At 41.1% G+C, this 16485-nt stretch overlaps 2 protein-coding genes across 6 annotated transcripts in view; both read right to left on the bottom strand.

Annotated features, from left to right (window-relative positions):
- Positions 1–2757, bottom strand: part of BEND5 (BEN domain containing 5) — a 46851-nt gene extending 44094 nt beyond the window's left edge. The window contains exon 1 of one of the 4 annotated variants that reach the window (XM_081307153.1): positions 2350–2757. In XM_081307153.1, coding sequence (XP_081163279.1) covers positions 2350–2575 — 226 coding nt within the window. In that variant the 5' untranslated portion in view covers positions 2576–2757. The remainder of the gene's footprint in view (positions 1–2349) is intronic. The other 3 variants (XM_081307156.1, XM_081307155.1, XM_081307154.1) reach the window with 3 other exon arrangements.
- AGBL4 (AGBL carboxypeptidase 4) overlaps positions 1–16485 on the bottom strand; it is a gene marked incomplete at both ends in the record, with an annotated part of 1419693 nt that overhangs the window by 251546 nt on the left and 1151662 nt on the right. The window lies entirely within an intron of this gene.

Below are 16485 nucleotides of genomic sequence, written 5' to 3'. Positions count from 1 at the left end.
GATGCCAGATGAGCTCTTTAAGATGAAGTTGCAAGCAATTCTCGGAACCACCAAGTTTATGTCAAGATGGGGTTCCAAGGCACACAGGAGAGTTCTCCCAGGATAAATAAATTGTCAAACTCACCCTGGTCCTTCCAATTAAGACCCAGGGCAGCAGCTTCAATTTAAAAATTAACCAGGTGATTGGAATTCCAAATGTGGTCTAGTCAACATCACATTTTTTTTCTTCTCCCAAGAAAAAATTGAGAGGTAGTGGGAAGCACTCTATCTTACTTTGCTCAAATGGGTGCTGCACTTCTCTGTATATATTCTGCTAGTTTCTAGATGTTGCCTAGATTTTTTTTAATAATCTAAAAAATTAATCAACATTTCAGCTTGAAGGATGAATAGTTTACAGGTTCAAAATTTGTTGTTCTCAGACGACAACTATGAGTATCTGACTTAGGAGGACTTTAAAAATCAGATTTTAAATGTTGATTTTAAAATCAGAGATGGTGTGGGCTGCCATGTGCCTAAATGGTCTGTCTGCAGAGCCTGGCGGGCCATGCACAGTGTGAATGAATGAATGGGTGGATGGATGAACAATCTCCAAAGGAGGAAGCCAGCCTTTACACACTAAAGCCCTTGTCGCTTACTTCCTCTGACATACATTCCTTCCACTGTCCTGGGGCCCTCCCAGATCCAGGAGTATGACACAATCATCAAAAAGCATGCTTTCTTTTCTTTTAGCAAAAAAAAAAAAGAAGCTAAGTTTATAACCTAGTTACAAATTCTTCAGGCCTGTCTTCTTGGGGAATAAATTTCTAATCTCGTTCTTTAGTAATTAATAACAAACAAAACAGCAAAATAAAACCTAATCAGCTACAAAGGGTTCCCTTTTCTAAACCCTACTTCCATTTGCTCAGTATTTCTGGGGGTGTCTGGTGGTAGGTGGGCCTATAGTCCTATGCCCCAGGGCTTACAAGGCAGGTGAAAAGATTACAGCTTGTCAAAAAGAGGCCCAGGAGGTGTTGTTGATCAGCATACAGTTCTTCCACGCCTCCAGTCCCTCAAACCTCCTTTGCAGAGGCAACATAAGGTGGTGGACAGGAAACAGTCACGAGGCTGAGCTCTACTATACTACTAAACTAACTTGCCACAAGATCCTGGGCAAGTCACTATATGAGGTTCATCTTTTAGGCTAAATGGGAGGAAGCAAAGGAAGCTGGAAAAAACAGAAAAGGTCTACAAATTACAAAACAATGACAATGTCTTCCCTTCTGTTCCTAACCCTAGTGTTCTCTTCTAAGTAGGAGGTAGGGTGAGTGACTGTGTGTGCCCACTCTAAGTAAGGCACATTCTTCTTAACCAGCAGCAGCCAAAAGGTTGCTTACCCAAAAGGAAGTGATATTTTCCTGTAGCCCACAAGTCTGCATTTAAGCCTCTTAGAACTAGCTTGTAAAGAGGGCCAGCTGTCTTCTCTTTACAAAGGAAAAGGTGCCTCTCAGCACAGCACATGAGGTGGAAGGGCTGGTCTTGTCCTATCACCAACTGAACTTCGGTGTCATCCTCTGTCAAATGAGGATGAGACCACCTGCCTTGCCTAAGTCTCAGGCCCTAAGTAAGCAGGGAGGGCAGGTCCTGTGGTAACCTGACCTAGAAGCTCTTTCCTGGCTTCTAACTCTCACTCAGAGAGCCTGTGGGTGATTTCAGAGATGGATGTGGAAGCTGAGGAATGCCTTAGAGCTTCTTCCTCCTTACCTTTGCTACCTCGCTGGAGAAAGGCAGGAGAGTGGTGCCTAGTGCACTGAGGTTCAAGGCTTCCTTATTCAGTCTAATGATGGCCCAGATGGGACAAGGATGCCACAGATTCCTTTGGAAAGGAGAGATTCCCACTTAAAAGATCAAACAATATGTGTCTTACTCCTCACTCCTAGGAGATGCTAAGGGCCTTAAAGGGAGAGAGACCACTTGAGAAACTTGAGACAGAAAGGAGCAGAGAGGGAAGGAACAGAGAGAGGTAGAGAGAAGGTGAGAGAGCAGTGATGGTACACACCGGCAGGGAAAGAAATGGAAAGTGAAGGAGAAGGGAGAATACAAAGAATCAGAAAGAGGACAGACAGATGAAGAGATGAAGGCAGACTGACAGCGCGGGAGTGTCAGGGATGCAGGAAGACAAAGGGGACCCTGTGGTCTTTTTAACTGGTCTGGTCCCTTACAGACACTCCATCCCTTAAAGAGAAGCCGGATAGGCAGGAGGAGGAGACCAGAGCAAGCACTGACTCCCCAGGCCCCCTCTGCCCAGCGCCCGGCCTCTTCCCGTCCGGCCCCCGCCCGGGTCCCACCGTCCCTCCCAGCCCGCTCGCTCACCTGCCAGCGCCAGGATCTGGGCCTTGTGGAGCAACAGCGCGCCCCAGTCGCGGGGGGCGCGCGGGGGGCTCTCGGGCCCGGCGCCCAGCTCCTCGGGACCCCGGTACACCGCGTACACCTTCTGGTTGTCAAAATCCAGCCGGGAGCGGGGGCTGAAGTCGCGCACGCACGACACGGGCAGCGCGTAGCAGACGTTGTCCTCCAGGAACCGCACAAAGGCGTACATGGTGGGCGCCGGGGGCGGGCCCCGGTCTGGCTGGTCAGCCCGTTGGGCGGGCGCAGAGGTGGGGTCGCGGCGGGGGGCCGCGCTGCCGGGCCGGGGGGCGGGGGCGGCTCCCCGGGACCAGGCTCCCCCCACTGTTATTGTTCCTGAAAGCACCGCTCTGCCAATCGGCTGCTTTCGCCTGGGCGCGGAAAAAGGAGGGAGGGGGGAGAGGGGGGCGAGGGGCGGATAAGGGGGGTTTGGAAGCGCACCGCCGCTCGCAAAGTCAGACCGGAGCAATCACAGCCGGAGCGCGATTCGGGTAGGGAGGGGAAAGAGCGGAGAGATGCAATTGCAATAATAATAACAACAATAACAAATAGCATGGGGTGCGGTGGAAAGCATTGACTAAAATTCGCGCGCTGGGCTAGAATTATATAGCCTCAAGGATCTCGGTGCAAAACAAATTGCATTGCAACAAAACTGCCTTACAAAGGAGAGTGTGTGAGAAATGAATGCAGCGAGAGTGCGTGGGGGCAATCCTAAAGTGTAAACTTGCACTTCTTGCAAGCGAGCAGAAGTTTGGAGTGTTTCAAATTTAGCCACCCTCTTCAGCTTCTTTAGTCCACAACCCCACACCTCCCCCCCTTCCCTCTTCTTTTTCTTTCCTTTTTCTTTTCTTTTTTATTTTTTTGGCAAAACTGCCAGCACCTGCTGTGGGGAGGGTCAGTCATCCAGAAACATACCCCCAAAGCTGCCAAACCAGTTTTGGCCAGAACTAAAACTTATCAGGGCTTTCCAGTTGGATCAGCTGGCTGGGGTGGTGGAGGGCTTGTGAATGGCTGCTCTCATACTAAGGGAGCAGTGGCACCCCTCTTCCCTAAGGTCTTCTGCAACAGAGATACTCCTCCACAGCATGCCTGCCCCTGAGCCAGGACCATGTGGGCTGAAGCAGGGAGTAGAAGGCTCTGGGGGCTGTGGTAGAGGCTAGACATTGCTGGATCACTTTCAGGAGATCAGGAATATTACTCCACTACTCCATGGAATAGCAGTCTTTGCTCTATCCCTAATTTAACAGTGGGAAGACAGGAACTTGGTCTCCCCCCCTCACTCCCCACAAGACTTATGTATCAGTGGAAGGAAACTAAGGGCTCTGCACTTGTAGCCTCAGTGGGCTTTGTATTAAATATTGCTACTTAGATCCACATTGCCTAGCTCAGAGGGTCTCAATGAACCTTGGATGAAAAAGAATAAGTAAAAATCCACATTAACCCATCTCGGGGATTGAACCTAGGGACAATCCACCACTGAGCTACATTCCCAGTCCTTTTATTTTTATTTTTATTTTTTTTTATTTTGAGGCAGGTCACACTAAGTTGCCTAGCTCATTCATTCTTTTATTCAAGCAATCAGTATTCATTAGGTATACACTGCATGTCAGATTCTGGGATATAGAGATGAAAAGAAAGGACAAACACCTGGATTCCTGGACCTTGTAATGTTAGTGTATCAGAACTTGAGTCTCAGTCAGATTCCTTTGCCAAAATTAGGTTACTGTATGAATAACACACCTTCCCCCTCCTTGCAACCTTTACAATCTAGTCTGGGAGTATTAAGAAAACATAACTAGTAATGAGATTATAGTCAGAAAAGTATTCTTATAGAAGAATGCTTAATAGAGGTAGCAGACTCAAATATTATATTAAAAATCATTTTAATGAATTTAACCTGTAACAAAAGACAAAGTGCACCAAAATGCCAGTGATTCTGTGAGTTTCTAGTATTGGTGGGTGATTTTGTTTTCCATTGTACTTTGTATTTATTTTCTTACAGTGTGTATACTTATATTCGTGTCTATTTTTCATACAATATTACTTTATAATAAAAAAATTAACATTATAAAATTAAAGGACTGTGCTCACATTTCAGATCAGCTACACTAATGATGAAGAAGATAAGTCAAACCTCCCAAATTATTTCACTGTGATCTGGGGAGTACTTTCTGCTATACCAACACATAGCTCTCAGATCCAAATAAATCAGATCAAATTCCCTCAAACCAACCCACTGGTATATATGCAGTGCCAACCAGTCATGAAGTTGTTCTGATGCAGATATGGATCATTTTGCCCCCACACACTTGTAGAAAAGAGAGTCACCACTCATGAGTTGTTCCAATATATTTACCTTCCTGATTATTATTTATTTTGGCTGATATTAAGTGAGTTTTTATTTTAAGAATTCATTTCTATGGTGGTCAAGTGGATGTAATGTGTAGTAAGATTTCTGATAATTCACAAGACAGATCAGGCAGAATCGACAAGTGTTTATTAAAAAGTCCATGAAGTTCTAGATAGTGTTTGCAAAATGATTTCAGGTACACCAAGGCCAGTCTCCTCCCTGCAGCTAAATGAGGGTCAATCCCAAAACATGTTACGAACTTCGTCTCTCATCACCTTTCTGGACATAGTACATTCCAGAGTATACTATAAAATATTTGACATTTCCCAAGACAGCACGTTTAAGCAGGTCCCTAACCCTTGTGCTTGCTCTGTCCTCATTCTGTTGAAGTTTTTCCTCACAGAGTGTATAGGTAACCTCAACTTACTGTGAAGACCAGTTCAAATCTCATCTCTTTTGTGAAGCTTTTCCTAACCATTCCATACTCAAGTAGTTTTCTGCATAGTTTTCTTTTTTTCTTCCTTTCTTCTTCCCTGCTCCTTTCTTTTTTCCCTCCAGATTTTTCTTTCACTGGTAGGTTAAAATTAGTTGTCTTAATAGGATCTGTTGTTAACATATTTGTACAGGCACATAATATAACAATATAATTGGGTCAGTTTTCTTCCCAGTACCCCACCTCTCCTTCTCTTCCTCCCTCCCCTTGGTCTCCTTCATTATTGCTGGTCTCCCTTCTTTTATTTCCATTTTTTTTCTCTTTAACTTCTATGTCTGAGAGAAAACATACAACTCTTGACTTTCTCAGTTCAGCTTATTTTGTTTAATATAATGCTCTCTAGTTCTATCCATTTTCCTGAAAATAACATAATTTCATTCTTCTTTATGGCTGAGTAAAACTCCATTGTGTATATATACCTCATTTTCTTTATCCATCCATTCATCAACAAACACCTAGGCTAGTTCCATAGTCTGGCTATTGTAAATTGTGCTGCTACAAACATGGGAATACATGTATTACTATAGTATGATGACTTTAATTCTTTAGGATAAATACCAGGGAGTGGTATGGTGGTTCTATGCCTAGCGTTTTGAGGAATCTCCATATGATTTCCATAGTGGTTGTACTAATTTACAGTCCCACCAACAGTGTAAATCCATATCTTCTCTAGCATTTATTATTGTTGATATTCTTTTTAAAATACCTTTATTTCATTTATTAATTTTTTATGTGGTGCTGCAGATTGAGCCCAGTGCCTCACACGTGCAAGGCAAGTGCTCTACCACTGAGTCACAATTCCAGCCCTTATTGTTGATATTCTTTTTTTAAAAGTAATTTTTAGTCATAGATGGATACAATGTCTTTTATTTATTTTTATGTGGTGCTGAGAATTGAACCCAGTGCCTCACACTTGCAAGACAAGTGCTTCACTACTGAGCTACAGCCCTCAGCCCGGGTATTCTTGATGACTGCAATTCTAATTGGAGTGATATAAAATCTCAGGGTGATTTTTATTTGCATTTCCCTAGTTGCTAAAGATATTTAGCATTTTTCATATATTTGTTAACTTTATATTTATTCTTTTGAGAAGTGTCTGTTTAGTTCATTTGCCCATTTATTAGCTGTGTTTTTCTTATGTTTGAAGATAAGTGTTTTGAATTTCTATATATTATGGATATTGACCCTATGTTGAAAGAATAGGTAGCAAGGATTTTCTCCCATTCTGTGGGTTTTCCCTTTATGCTCTTGTTTCCTTTACTGTGCAGAAGCTTTTTAATTTGATGCCATTCATTTATTAACTCCTAGTGTTATTTCCTGATAATTAGGAGTCCAATTGAGGGAGTTATCGCCTACATCTATATGTTGTAGTGTTTACACCACATTTTCTTCTAGCAGTTGTATAATTTCTGTACTAATTCCTAGGTCTTTGATCCACTTTGAGTTGTCTTTTATACAGGGTGAAAGGCAGGGATCTAGTTTCATTCTTCTCTATATGGATAACCAGATTTCAGGCAGACCTCTTTGTACTATTTTATTTCAGAACCTTTTATACCCACTCTATTATGAGAGCTCTTTAAGGCAAATTCTAGTAACTTCAGCATTTCAGGTACCTAGCCTAGGGCTGGGGAGCAAATGCTTATAGAACAAATGTATTAAAAGGAGACACAGAGAAAGCATGAATAACAGATGACTTCCAGGGTTGTTCTTAAAAGCCTACTCCTCCTTTTCAAAGTTGGAGCTGAATCCCAACTCTGTCTTTCCCATCCCCAGTGACCCAAGGGCCAAACATTGCTTCCACTCCTGACCAAAATATTCATGAACATATTAAATATCACTGTACCCTTAGGTTCAAAAAAATTCCCCTTGCCCAAGTCAACATAAATCATTATCATAAGGGAGTAGTTCCATTTCCCAAGAACCTCAAAAGAAGAAAAGAACAGACAATGAAAATGGATGCCGACAGAGTCAAATACACACAGACTCCAGTGCATTTTGCATATAGGTTTACAGAATGGATTATGGAGAAGCAATGGCCGGCACAGGATGCCCAGAGACACCACCCATGGACAACAAAGACATCTAGTTTCTGCTTCCTGTATGACTCACACATTCAATCTACTGACACAGGTCACATGGAGAATCCACCCTGTGCCATACTGTGCCTCCCCCTGCCCCCACCGGGTGAAGACTGAGTCACAGTACCACTGCTTGGACCAGAGACCAGAGCCCCAGGCTTTATCCATCCCAGAAACTCAAGATGTTGGTGATTCATCCATTGGCAAGCAAAGATAGTTCAAAACTACAAATTCCTGACTTAAAGAGGCCATTTAAATCATCAACTTCAACCAAATCATGGTTGAATCCTCTCTTCAACATTCTTGCCAAATGGTCATTCAAATGCCTTTGATGCAGGTCTGATGTCAGGAAGTTTACTGCCATCCCTTAACTTTTGGATACTGCTAGCTGTTAGAAAGATCTTTCCTTGCACTGAGTCTTTCACCTTGTAGCTGCCAGAATAGGTTTACCAGAGTCTCGTGTCAGCCCTTCAGATATGGGAAAATTCCAGCTCCTGTCTCCCCTGGATCTTGTCTGTCTTGTGCACAGACATCTTCACTTCCTTCACCTATCTCTCCTAATAGGACCTGGGTTCAGCGATGATCATTGGAATATATGCTTGTCCTTCCAAGTTTACTGTGACCATGCATGCTAGGCACTGTCTATACGTGATAAAATTTCACACCAAATCCTTGAAAAGAAGGTTATTAACCCCCTGACATAGTCAAGAAAATTGAGTCTTACGCAAAAGAGTTTGGCTCTAGGGAGCTCTGGAGAGCTCATGGTCATTTTTTTTCATTTTAGTCAGCTTGCCCTAGCAGTGTGGGGAAAGCCTGGAGGGGAGGCAAGCATGGGGAGAAGAAGCCTGTGATGAGGCTGCCTGTCCTGTCCCACCCCTCCCCTGGCTCTCTTTTTCTGTGTGCCAAATGTACTTTGCCTCTCATCCAAGTCATTTTAATGGAGCAGAAAATGTACACATCTGGGGCAGCTTTTCAGCTGCGTCTGCGTCTCCATTATGCTCTCCTGTTGAGTTCTGCAGAGCCTTGGGTTCGTGTCAAGCTCCTTTGGCTAAGCCAGCTGAAGCATGTTCGGTGGCAGCAGTGGGACTTATGTTTCACATTACTGCATGGAATTCTCAATGTACTTTGCAAAACTATTTTAAGGAGACCTGGGTTCTGTGAATTTTTAAAGCAATTGGAGCGTGTCTTTTCAACCTCTCTGCTAATGATTGATCACATTTTTTTCATGATTTTGCCTTTTTTCCTGTAATGTTTGATTTGACTTTTCAAGTCTCTCCCTTTTACATTTTTTAAAGACTTTTTTTTTCAGAGTAGTTTTACTGAAACTAAGAGAAAGACACAGAGATTTCCCATATGCCCCTTACTCCCCATACATGTAGCCTACCCATTTCCAACATCCCCATAAGAGAGGTACATTTGCCACAACTGATGAACCTACATGAACACATCATTATCACCAGTAGTCCATGGCTTACATTAATGTTCACTCTCAGTGTTATATATTCTATAGGTTTAGGCAAACGTATGATGACATGTGTCCACCACAATATATAGAGTATGTTCGATGCCCTAAAAATTCTTTGTGCACTACCTATTCACCCTCCCCTCTACCCCTAACCCCTGATACCCACCAGTGATTCTTCTATTATATTTACTTCCCTGAGTCCCAGTTTTCTCACCTGAGATGATATTGTGTAACCAAGGCAGGTTCACCAGGGAAACTTAAATGGTATTCCAATCCTAGGTCCTATTTCCTGAGATCTGGATTTCGTGAGTCCAAGGAGGCATGGGTATTGTTTTGTTTTGTTTTGTTTTTAAAAATCTCCAGATTAGTCTAACATTAGACAAAGTTGAGCACCTCTGAGTTATAATATTTTAAGGTAACATATCAGACATAAGAAATTCTTATCAAGTCTTAGATATTACTACTATTTTCTGGGAAAATTTTCTGAAATGTCTGTGTAACATCAGGCAAATTTGATCTCTGAGTTATAATTTCTTCATCTGAAAATTGACATGTGATTTAAAAATAAGACAGTATATTATAGTTTTAGGCTCTGCATCCAAATTATGGTCTATTATGGGAAGCTTTACCATACTATGTGTGTACCATGGTCAAGTTTATTAAGCTCACCAAGCATCATCTCTTTAGTAGAATATTAATACAACTTCCTAGTTTTGCTATGAGTATTAAATGAGATAATGCATGTCAAGTGTTAGGCACAGTGGCACATAGTGAGTCTTCAATGAAATGATAGTTGCTACTTTTGTTATTACATAATTATTATTATAGTTACTATAAGAGTTCTTATCCCTATTCTTACATAGAGTAGGGTGCTCAATAAACTTTAATTCAGTAAAATTGACTATAATAAGCTAAACAATGCTGATGATTTTCCAAGAAGCACCCCAGAATGCCTCTATCCAAGTGCCTTCCTCTTTAATGTATAACCTGTAGTCACAGGTCACAGTCACCAAAGAAGCTCTCAGATCTCAAATGTTTAAGATTCTCTGAGGCTATGGGTCTTATCCAAACCTGCAGAAAACACTTTCAAAATATTGTGTTTGGGGCCTTTAATTCTTTCAAATTGACTTTGTTAAATATTTTTTAGAAGAAATAAAAACTTATGCATTGTACAAAATGTACAATGCAACCTGAAGCCTTGTGAATGTGCATCTTGGCTTGAACTTCAAGCCAACCACAGTCAAGCCCAACAAACCAGAATGTGGCTACGTTATGAGCTCCTGTGGGTCACAAATGGGAGTTGGTCAGCTGGATGATCTAAATCCCATCATTTTACTCTAGCAGTGTGCACTCTATATAAGCAACACAAAACAAGTGGATTCCCATTGTTTAAAGAAAAACAAAAAGAAGATGAACAGAAGAGACTGTCATGAGGGAACAACATTTGAACTGGTTTTGAAAGGAAAAAAAAATGGGGCTACATTGGAAAAATGCAGTTGCCTCAATCCTGAATTTCAATTGGGGGCCAACTGGTTTGAGTTGCTGCTTCTGATTCCCCTTTTAAATTCATTCATTCTGTGTTTTTTCCTCAGGAAAGTCCTCCCTGGCTCTGATCTCCCTTGGAGTGTTGCATACTTGCATGATTTCTAGATTTCTTAGAGTTTATCACAGTACATAATTATGTATTTATTCTGTGTATGCCAGTAGATCAAAATCTCCATTAGAAAAAGGACCCTATCTGTTTTCCTCACTGTTGTATCCTAGCATATGGAAGACCTTAAATAAGCACTTATTGAAAGAGTATGTATATAAAACATAGACCCTGGAAAAGAAAGAGACCCCCAGAGGCAAGAAGAGAGAGGAATACCAAGAGCCCTATTTAGTTCCTCTGTCTCATCTTCCTTTTGAAAGTATCTCTCTGTTTCTATGTCCCCAACATGTCTGGTTCTCACAATCAAGCTCAAGAAAAACCCCTTTTCTAGTTTTCCCTTTGCATGACTAAAAAGGACAACATTTTCAAAATGTTTTTAAAAATATGAAGAGAGAACAAAATGGAAATAACTATAGAAAAATGCATAGAAAGGAAAAATAGTCAAATTGACATCACACATAGTTGACATACACTAATGCCAATAATGACAAAATAGTATCAGGAAAGTTACTGACAATGGGCCTCCCAGCAAACAAGACGGTGATCCTGCATCATTCCACAAGGATAGAATTCTTTCTCGCTCTGCTGTTAGCTTGAAGTCATTATAAACATCTATTCAGGGTGATCCCTGCAGCATTCTAGTCTTCTACTGATTCCAACATTATTTGAATTATCTTCCCTCAAAGAGCATATGTTAGTTCTCTGTTAAGCCTCTGTTCATCCAGTGACTCAAAATGCCTGCCCTTCATAGGCCCTTATAGGACCAGAGTATGACTATTCTGTCATTTATTCCTATGTTTTTGTTGGATAGCTCTAGGTTACCATTCTGGGTCAAAGGTACAAGTGAGAATACCATTCTGAGGGTTAAGTCATCTTAGAAGTAGCCATTATAGAAGAACTATGAACTCTGGACTATTTTCTTAAGTATGTCTCATAGCCACACCATAAATTCAACACAAAATCATAGGAAAGGCAATGAAGACAGAACTAACAATTATTGATGTTCATGACAGGCACTGTACTGGCTGCTTAATATATTAGTTCTTTTATTATTTACAAAATACACCATAAGGTCTGTACAATTATTATCTCCATTTTTCTGACAAGGAAACTTATGACTTAGAGAGGTGAGAGAAGTTGTTTAAAGCCACATAGAGAAGACTTAAACTTGTGTTTCTTTGATCCAAAGCCTGGATTTCGATAGCTGTTTGGAAGCTGACCTTCCTCAGTTTCCCAAGGCAGTGAACTGCTGAAAATTGACTGTGGGACTTAGTCTCTGCTGCCCTTCTCCGAGAGGCTTGAGTTTCTACCTAGAAATCCAAAAACTAGACCTATGGGAAATTCCAATATCTATTATCCCAAGCATTCATATCTCGAGTAACCAATTATCCTGTAAATACTCAAGATTTAAGGGCATTTTCTAGGGTTTCTTAAATTATGGCCTCTCTATTCCAGAGAACTGAATTTTTGAAGCTCTCTGAGGTTACCAACTGATCAAGCAGATTCCTCTTGTTTTATATCCTCTGTTAGTAGTGGTCAGGGAATTGGTAATCACCTAGTGTTACAGGGTGGGGATAGAGGCTTCTCTGAGTCCCCCTCAAAAAGGAATCAGCTCCAAAGCAATCTCTTTGAGAAGTGTTCAATTTCCCCCCATGCCTACAAAAGTTTTTCACCCTACAATTGATTGGGTGAACCAGAATAACAGGAATAAGAGCAGTGGACGGACATTTAAGGAATGCTTGCTTTGCCCCAGACTTTACATGAATTTTTCATAGGGCAGTCCTGGGTGATGATAAATGCTATATCATGCTTAGTTTCATTTAGAAAATCAAAGCATGCTAGGTTATTTGCCCAAGGTCACAGAGGAGTAAATGGTGGAGCCAAGATTCAATCCAAGGTAAACCATTTAGCTCTAGAGCCCCACCCCTGCACTTCTACCCCAATTCTAGATCCCTTTGAGTCTTAATCTTGCCTCATTGAGAGGTCTTGTGCCCTTTGGCTAGGATGGGGAGATGCTGGAACATATATTCTCAGAGTATCATAGTCTGGTTTCTTCAGGGATGGCCAGGCCCCTTTGTTCTGTCCAGGTAAAATCCTGGCAGGTACTATCATTCACTTTCCAAGAAGTACTCCAGAGTCCCCTGATATTTACATCCTATGTCATGGTATGTGGGAGTATATACCAAGTCACAACATAAAGACTTACTTTTGTTTATTCAAAATTTATTTAGTAGCAAAAAATGGTCACCTATTAATGCCAATCAAAAATTTAAAAGCTCTTGACTTCTAAGGTTTTATTCTGTGATGGCAAAAGGATATATATCCTTTTGACATACATTTTTTTCTTTTTTGGTACCAGGGATTAAACTCAGGGGCACTGGATCACTGAGCTACATCCTCAGCCATATTTTATATTTTATTTAGAGACAGGGTCTCATTGAGTTGCTTAGCACCTCACTTTTGCTGAGACTGGCTTTGAACTCGTGATTCTTTTGCAGCAGTCTCCCAAGCCACTGGGATTACAGCTATGTGCGACTGTGCCCAGCTCATATTTTGTTTGAATAGCTCTTTTTCATTTATTCTTTTAGTGCTGGTAGTGGATGTTTTGGAGTATAGAATATCAAAGCCCTATCTTATCAGGCACAACTTTTTAATTTGAAAAATATATGGCAAAAATAAATGAAAAAGAGATACTCTGCTAAGAGCAAGGTATTTTTCTTTTTCTGGGACTTAAGATGGACAGGAAAAAGATCCACATGGGTACATAGGAATTCTGGAAGAGCGGCTACGGAGAAGTTTCTCTTAATTGGTAGGCAGAGTAAGTAACTGAAAGGATCCTACCTCCTAGCCTGTTAATGTGCCCTGCCATATTGGTGGTCCACTGAATGGTCTGCAGTCACTGAGCTCTGCTTCTGGCTCTGGGATCTATTCTGGAGAGGTAGCACTTTTACAAAAGTGAAAAGTGCATGGGCTTTGCACTCAGTTTCGGGTTCCATTTTTGCTCCATTACCAAGGTGCTGTGGGACCTTGGGGAAATCTCTGACTCAGGTGTTTGACCTGTCAGAGAGAACCTGATACAGTTGTCATGATGTTTAATTGATACAGTGCAGTTGAAGTGTCTGGCAAGCACAGTGCCTCTCACACAGTAGATTTCCTAATATTGCCGTTGTCTTTTCAGTTTTGTCTTATAGATTCTCTATTTTACTTTTTTTTTTTTTTTTAGAAGTTCACAAGGTAACAACAAGTCCAGATCTCTAGGGTGAGTTAATTTGGGGTCAAGTATTATTTCCTCTGTCCCTGGTGGCTGGGCAGTATCATTGCATGTAGGCCACCCACCATCCCTTCCTGGCCAGTGGGGCAGTCTGCCTTATTTAAGAAAACTGGAATCTCACTGAGATCTCTACTTTTATGGAATTTGGGGACTTAAGTTGAGTTCAGGATTTTATTGTCTGCTTTTATAATCGTGTCCTGATTTTGCATATTTAAAGCATGCCTTTGGAATTGTGAAACACAGTGTTCTCAATCATAAAAAGGATGAATTATGTGTTGCCTTTCTGTTTCCCTTTCTGGATTTTCTTCTTATCTCCTTGCATGAATTTTTCTGTGATGCCCTGCCTTGTCCTAACTTAGCCAAGACACTAGCTGTGGAAATTTGGGCAAAACTCTTAACTCCCTTTAGACTCTTACTTGTTCATTCATTCATTTACTATTGAATGATTTGTTGAAGGCTTACAATATGCCAGAATCTCTACTTAATACTTGGAATACAGTAGAGAAACACACAAACTAGTTTCCTTATACATAAAATGGGAAAATGAAATGTCTTTTAGGATTATTGAGAGGACTAAATGAGATAATATTTGGAAAAGAGAAGAAGAGGCAAAGAAGAGGTTGCAAATTTATTGAGCTTCTTATTCTGTCCCTAGTAATGTCAGATGCTTCACATACAATCCTCATAATAACCTCAGGAAGTGAATGCTATTATCCCTGTTTTAGAGACACACCTACTGAGGTTCAAAAAGGGAAAGTGAGAGAGCCCAAGTCATGCACTGGATTTGAGCCTGGTATGAAATCCATGTGGTTCACACCTGCTATATTTCCCAGTGGTCTCTGCACACTGCTGATCATTCAGTAGGTATGTTAATTCCTATCACCAACTCCATGCAGAGTCTGGGAGGCTAGCTCCTCTTGCTACTAATGATAGTAGAGTCAGGGCTGCCTGATCAAAAATCCAAATTCCTGTTCCCTGATTCCTTGGGGAATAAGAGGAAAAGAAGACTCATAAAATGAAAGGGAGGGAGACATTAGGCTCCCTGGGGAAGTCACTGGGGAAGGACTCTGAGGGCCTCTGGCAGGCAGATTCACCAGCTCAGGGGACAGCTGTAACATCGACTCTTGGCAAGAGGAACACTCTCTTTTCCAAGCCAACCCATCTTTTGCTATGACCTTTAAAGACGAAATATTTAAAACTCTATCTCTTTGACTTGTCTCCACCCCAGGTGGAGGCAAGCCTCAACTACACAAAAAACAAGGTGTCTTTTTCCTCTTGATATGCTCAATGTCTATCCAAGAAGAAAGAGTTTGCCAGAAAATGTTCACTTAGGGCCTGCACATTTTCAAGAATCTGAAAGCAGAGTAGGAAGTGAAATCACTGTGCTTACAGTTGGCAAAGGGGCTGAAAATTGCCCCTAAACTAAACAATCTGGATCTATGCACCCTTTTCTCTTCCATCTCTCTTTTTGGATGGGTCACAGCAAGAGAACATAACAGATTTAGCAGCATAGAAGCCAGGCAAGAACTGTCCACATGTTTTTAACTTCTTTTTGGTATCAAGGAAAGATCATGCCAGAGAGTGCTTTTGCCACTGGGAAAACTTGTGAGGGTTACCAGAATGAAAAGACAGACACGGGAGAAGCAAAGCTGAGATTTGCATGCAAAAAAGGGAAAAAAGGAAAAAAAAATCTTTTTCCTTGGCATAGAGAAATTTCATCCTGAAGGTTCTTTTTTCCACTTTTCTTGGCATTGTAACAAACACCTTAAAATAGAGTCATAAAACAGAAACAGATTCTATAGAAGCAAGAAACCTAGACTAGTGACTTCAGAGAACTTATAGCTCAAACTTTTTGTTCTATAAAACTAAAGCCAGAAGGACAACAACTTATCCAAAGTTGAGTGTTCATCATTGACCAAATAAGAACTGGACCAAGCTTCTTGTGGGCCTTTCCTCTTTCCTATACTGCAATGCTTTCTCTTGATTATAGGGAAAGCTTTTAATAAAGGTTATCTTGTCAACTCCAAGGGCATTAGCTTAGCTAATTCTAGAGAAGCATATAATTCAACATTTCCAAGGCTTAGCACTGGAAGAAGGCTCTCTTGGCTGGAGAGAGGGTAGTAAAAGGACCTGCAAATTTTCTCTCCTTAAGTGTCACCTGCCTTTCAGAGCTTATCCTATTTCCATCTCCATGTTCTTCTGTACTTACACTCTATGCCCCCACACCTATCAAGGGATGTTGTTGATTCTCTAACACTCTGACCAAAGCACGAACCCAACCTATTTGGAGGGGGGGAAGTTTACCCTGAAAGAAATTGGGGTAGTCTTAACTTACAAAGAGACTTCACTCAAACAAAGATAAAAGAAAAAGCAGTAGAATGTAGCAGAATGATCTGAGATCAAAATCACCCAAACTCAAGTTTAAATTATAGTTCTATATTTTATATGGTTTCCTCATCTATGGGGTAGGGAGACTATTTCTAGGACATTTGATAAAATTAAATGAAAGACCCTACAGAAAACATATAGCACAGATCTTTGTATACAGTGGACCCTGATATTCATAAAACATAAAAAAGTATTGATATCAAAAACACAGGCTTATGGTCAATCATTCAAAAACTATATCCTGGCCCAAACCTTATACCAAGTAGTGAGACAGAGACAAACAACAGTCATCATCCTGCAGGAAAAATTTTTTTCATGGGTATTATGGATTGAATTATGACCCTCCTCTCAAAAAAGATATCTTGAAATCCTAACCCCAGTATCTGTTAAAGTGACCTTATTTGGAA

This window comes from Spermophilus citellus (assembly GCF_964194105.1).
Source record: "Spermophilus citellus genome assembly, chromosome: 9".
In the NCBI taxonomy this organism is placed as follows: Eukaryota; Metazoa; Chordata; class Mammalia; order Rodentia; family Sciuridae; genus Spermophilus; species Spermophilus citellus.
The sequence above is the reverse complement of the archived record's forward strand: the minus strand, read 5'-3'. Positions and strand labels throughout refer to the sequence as shown.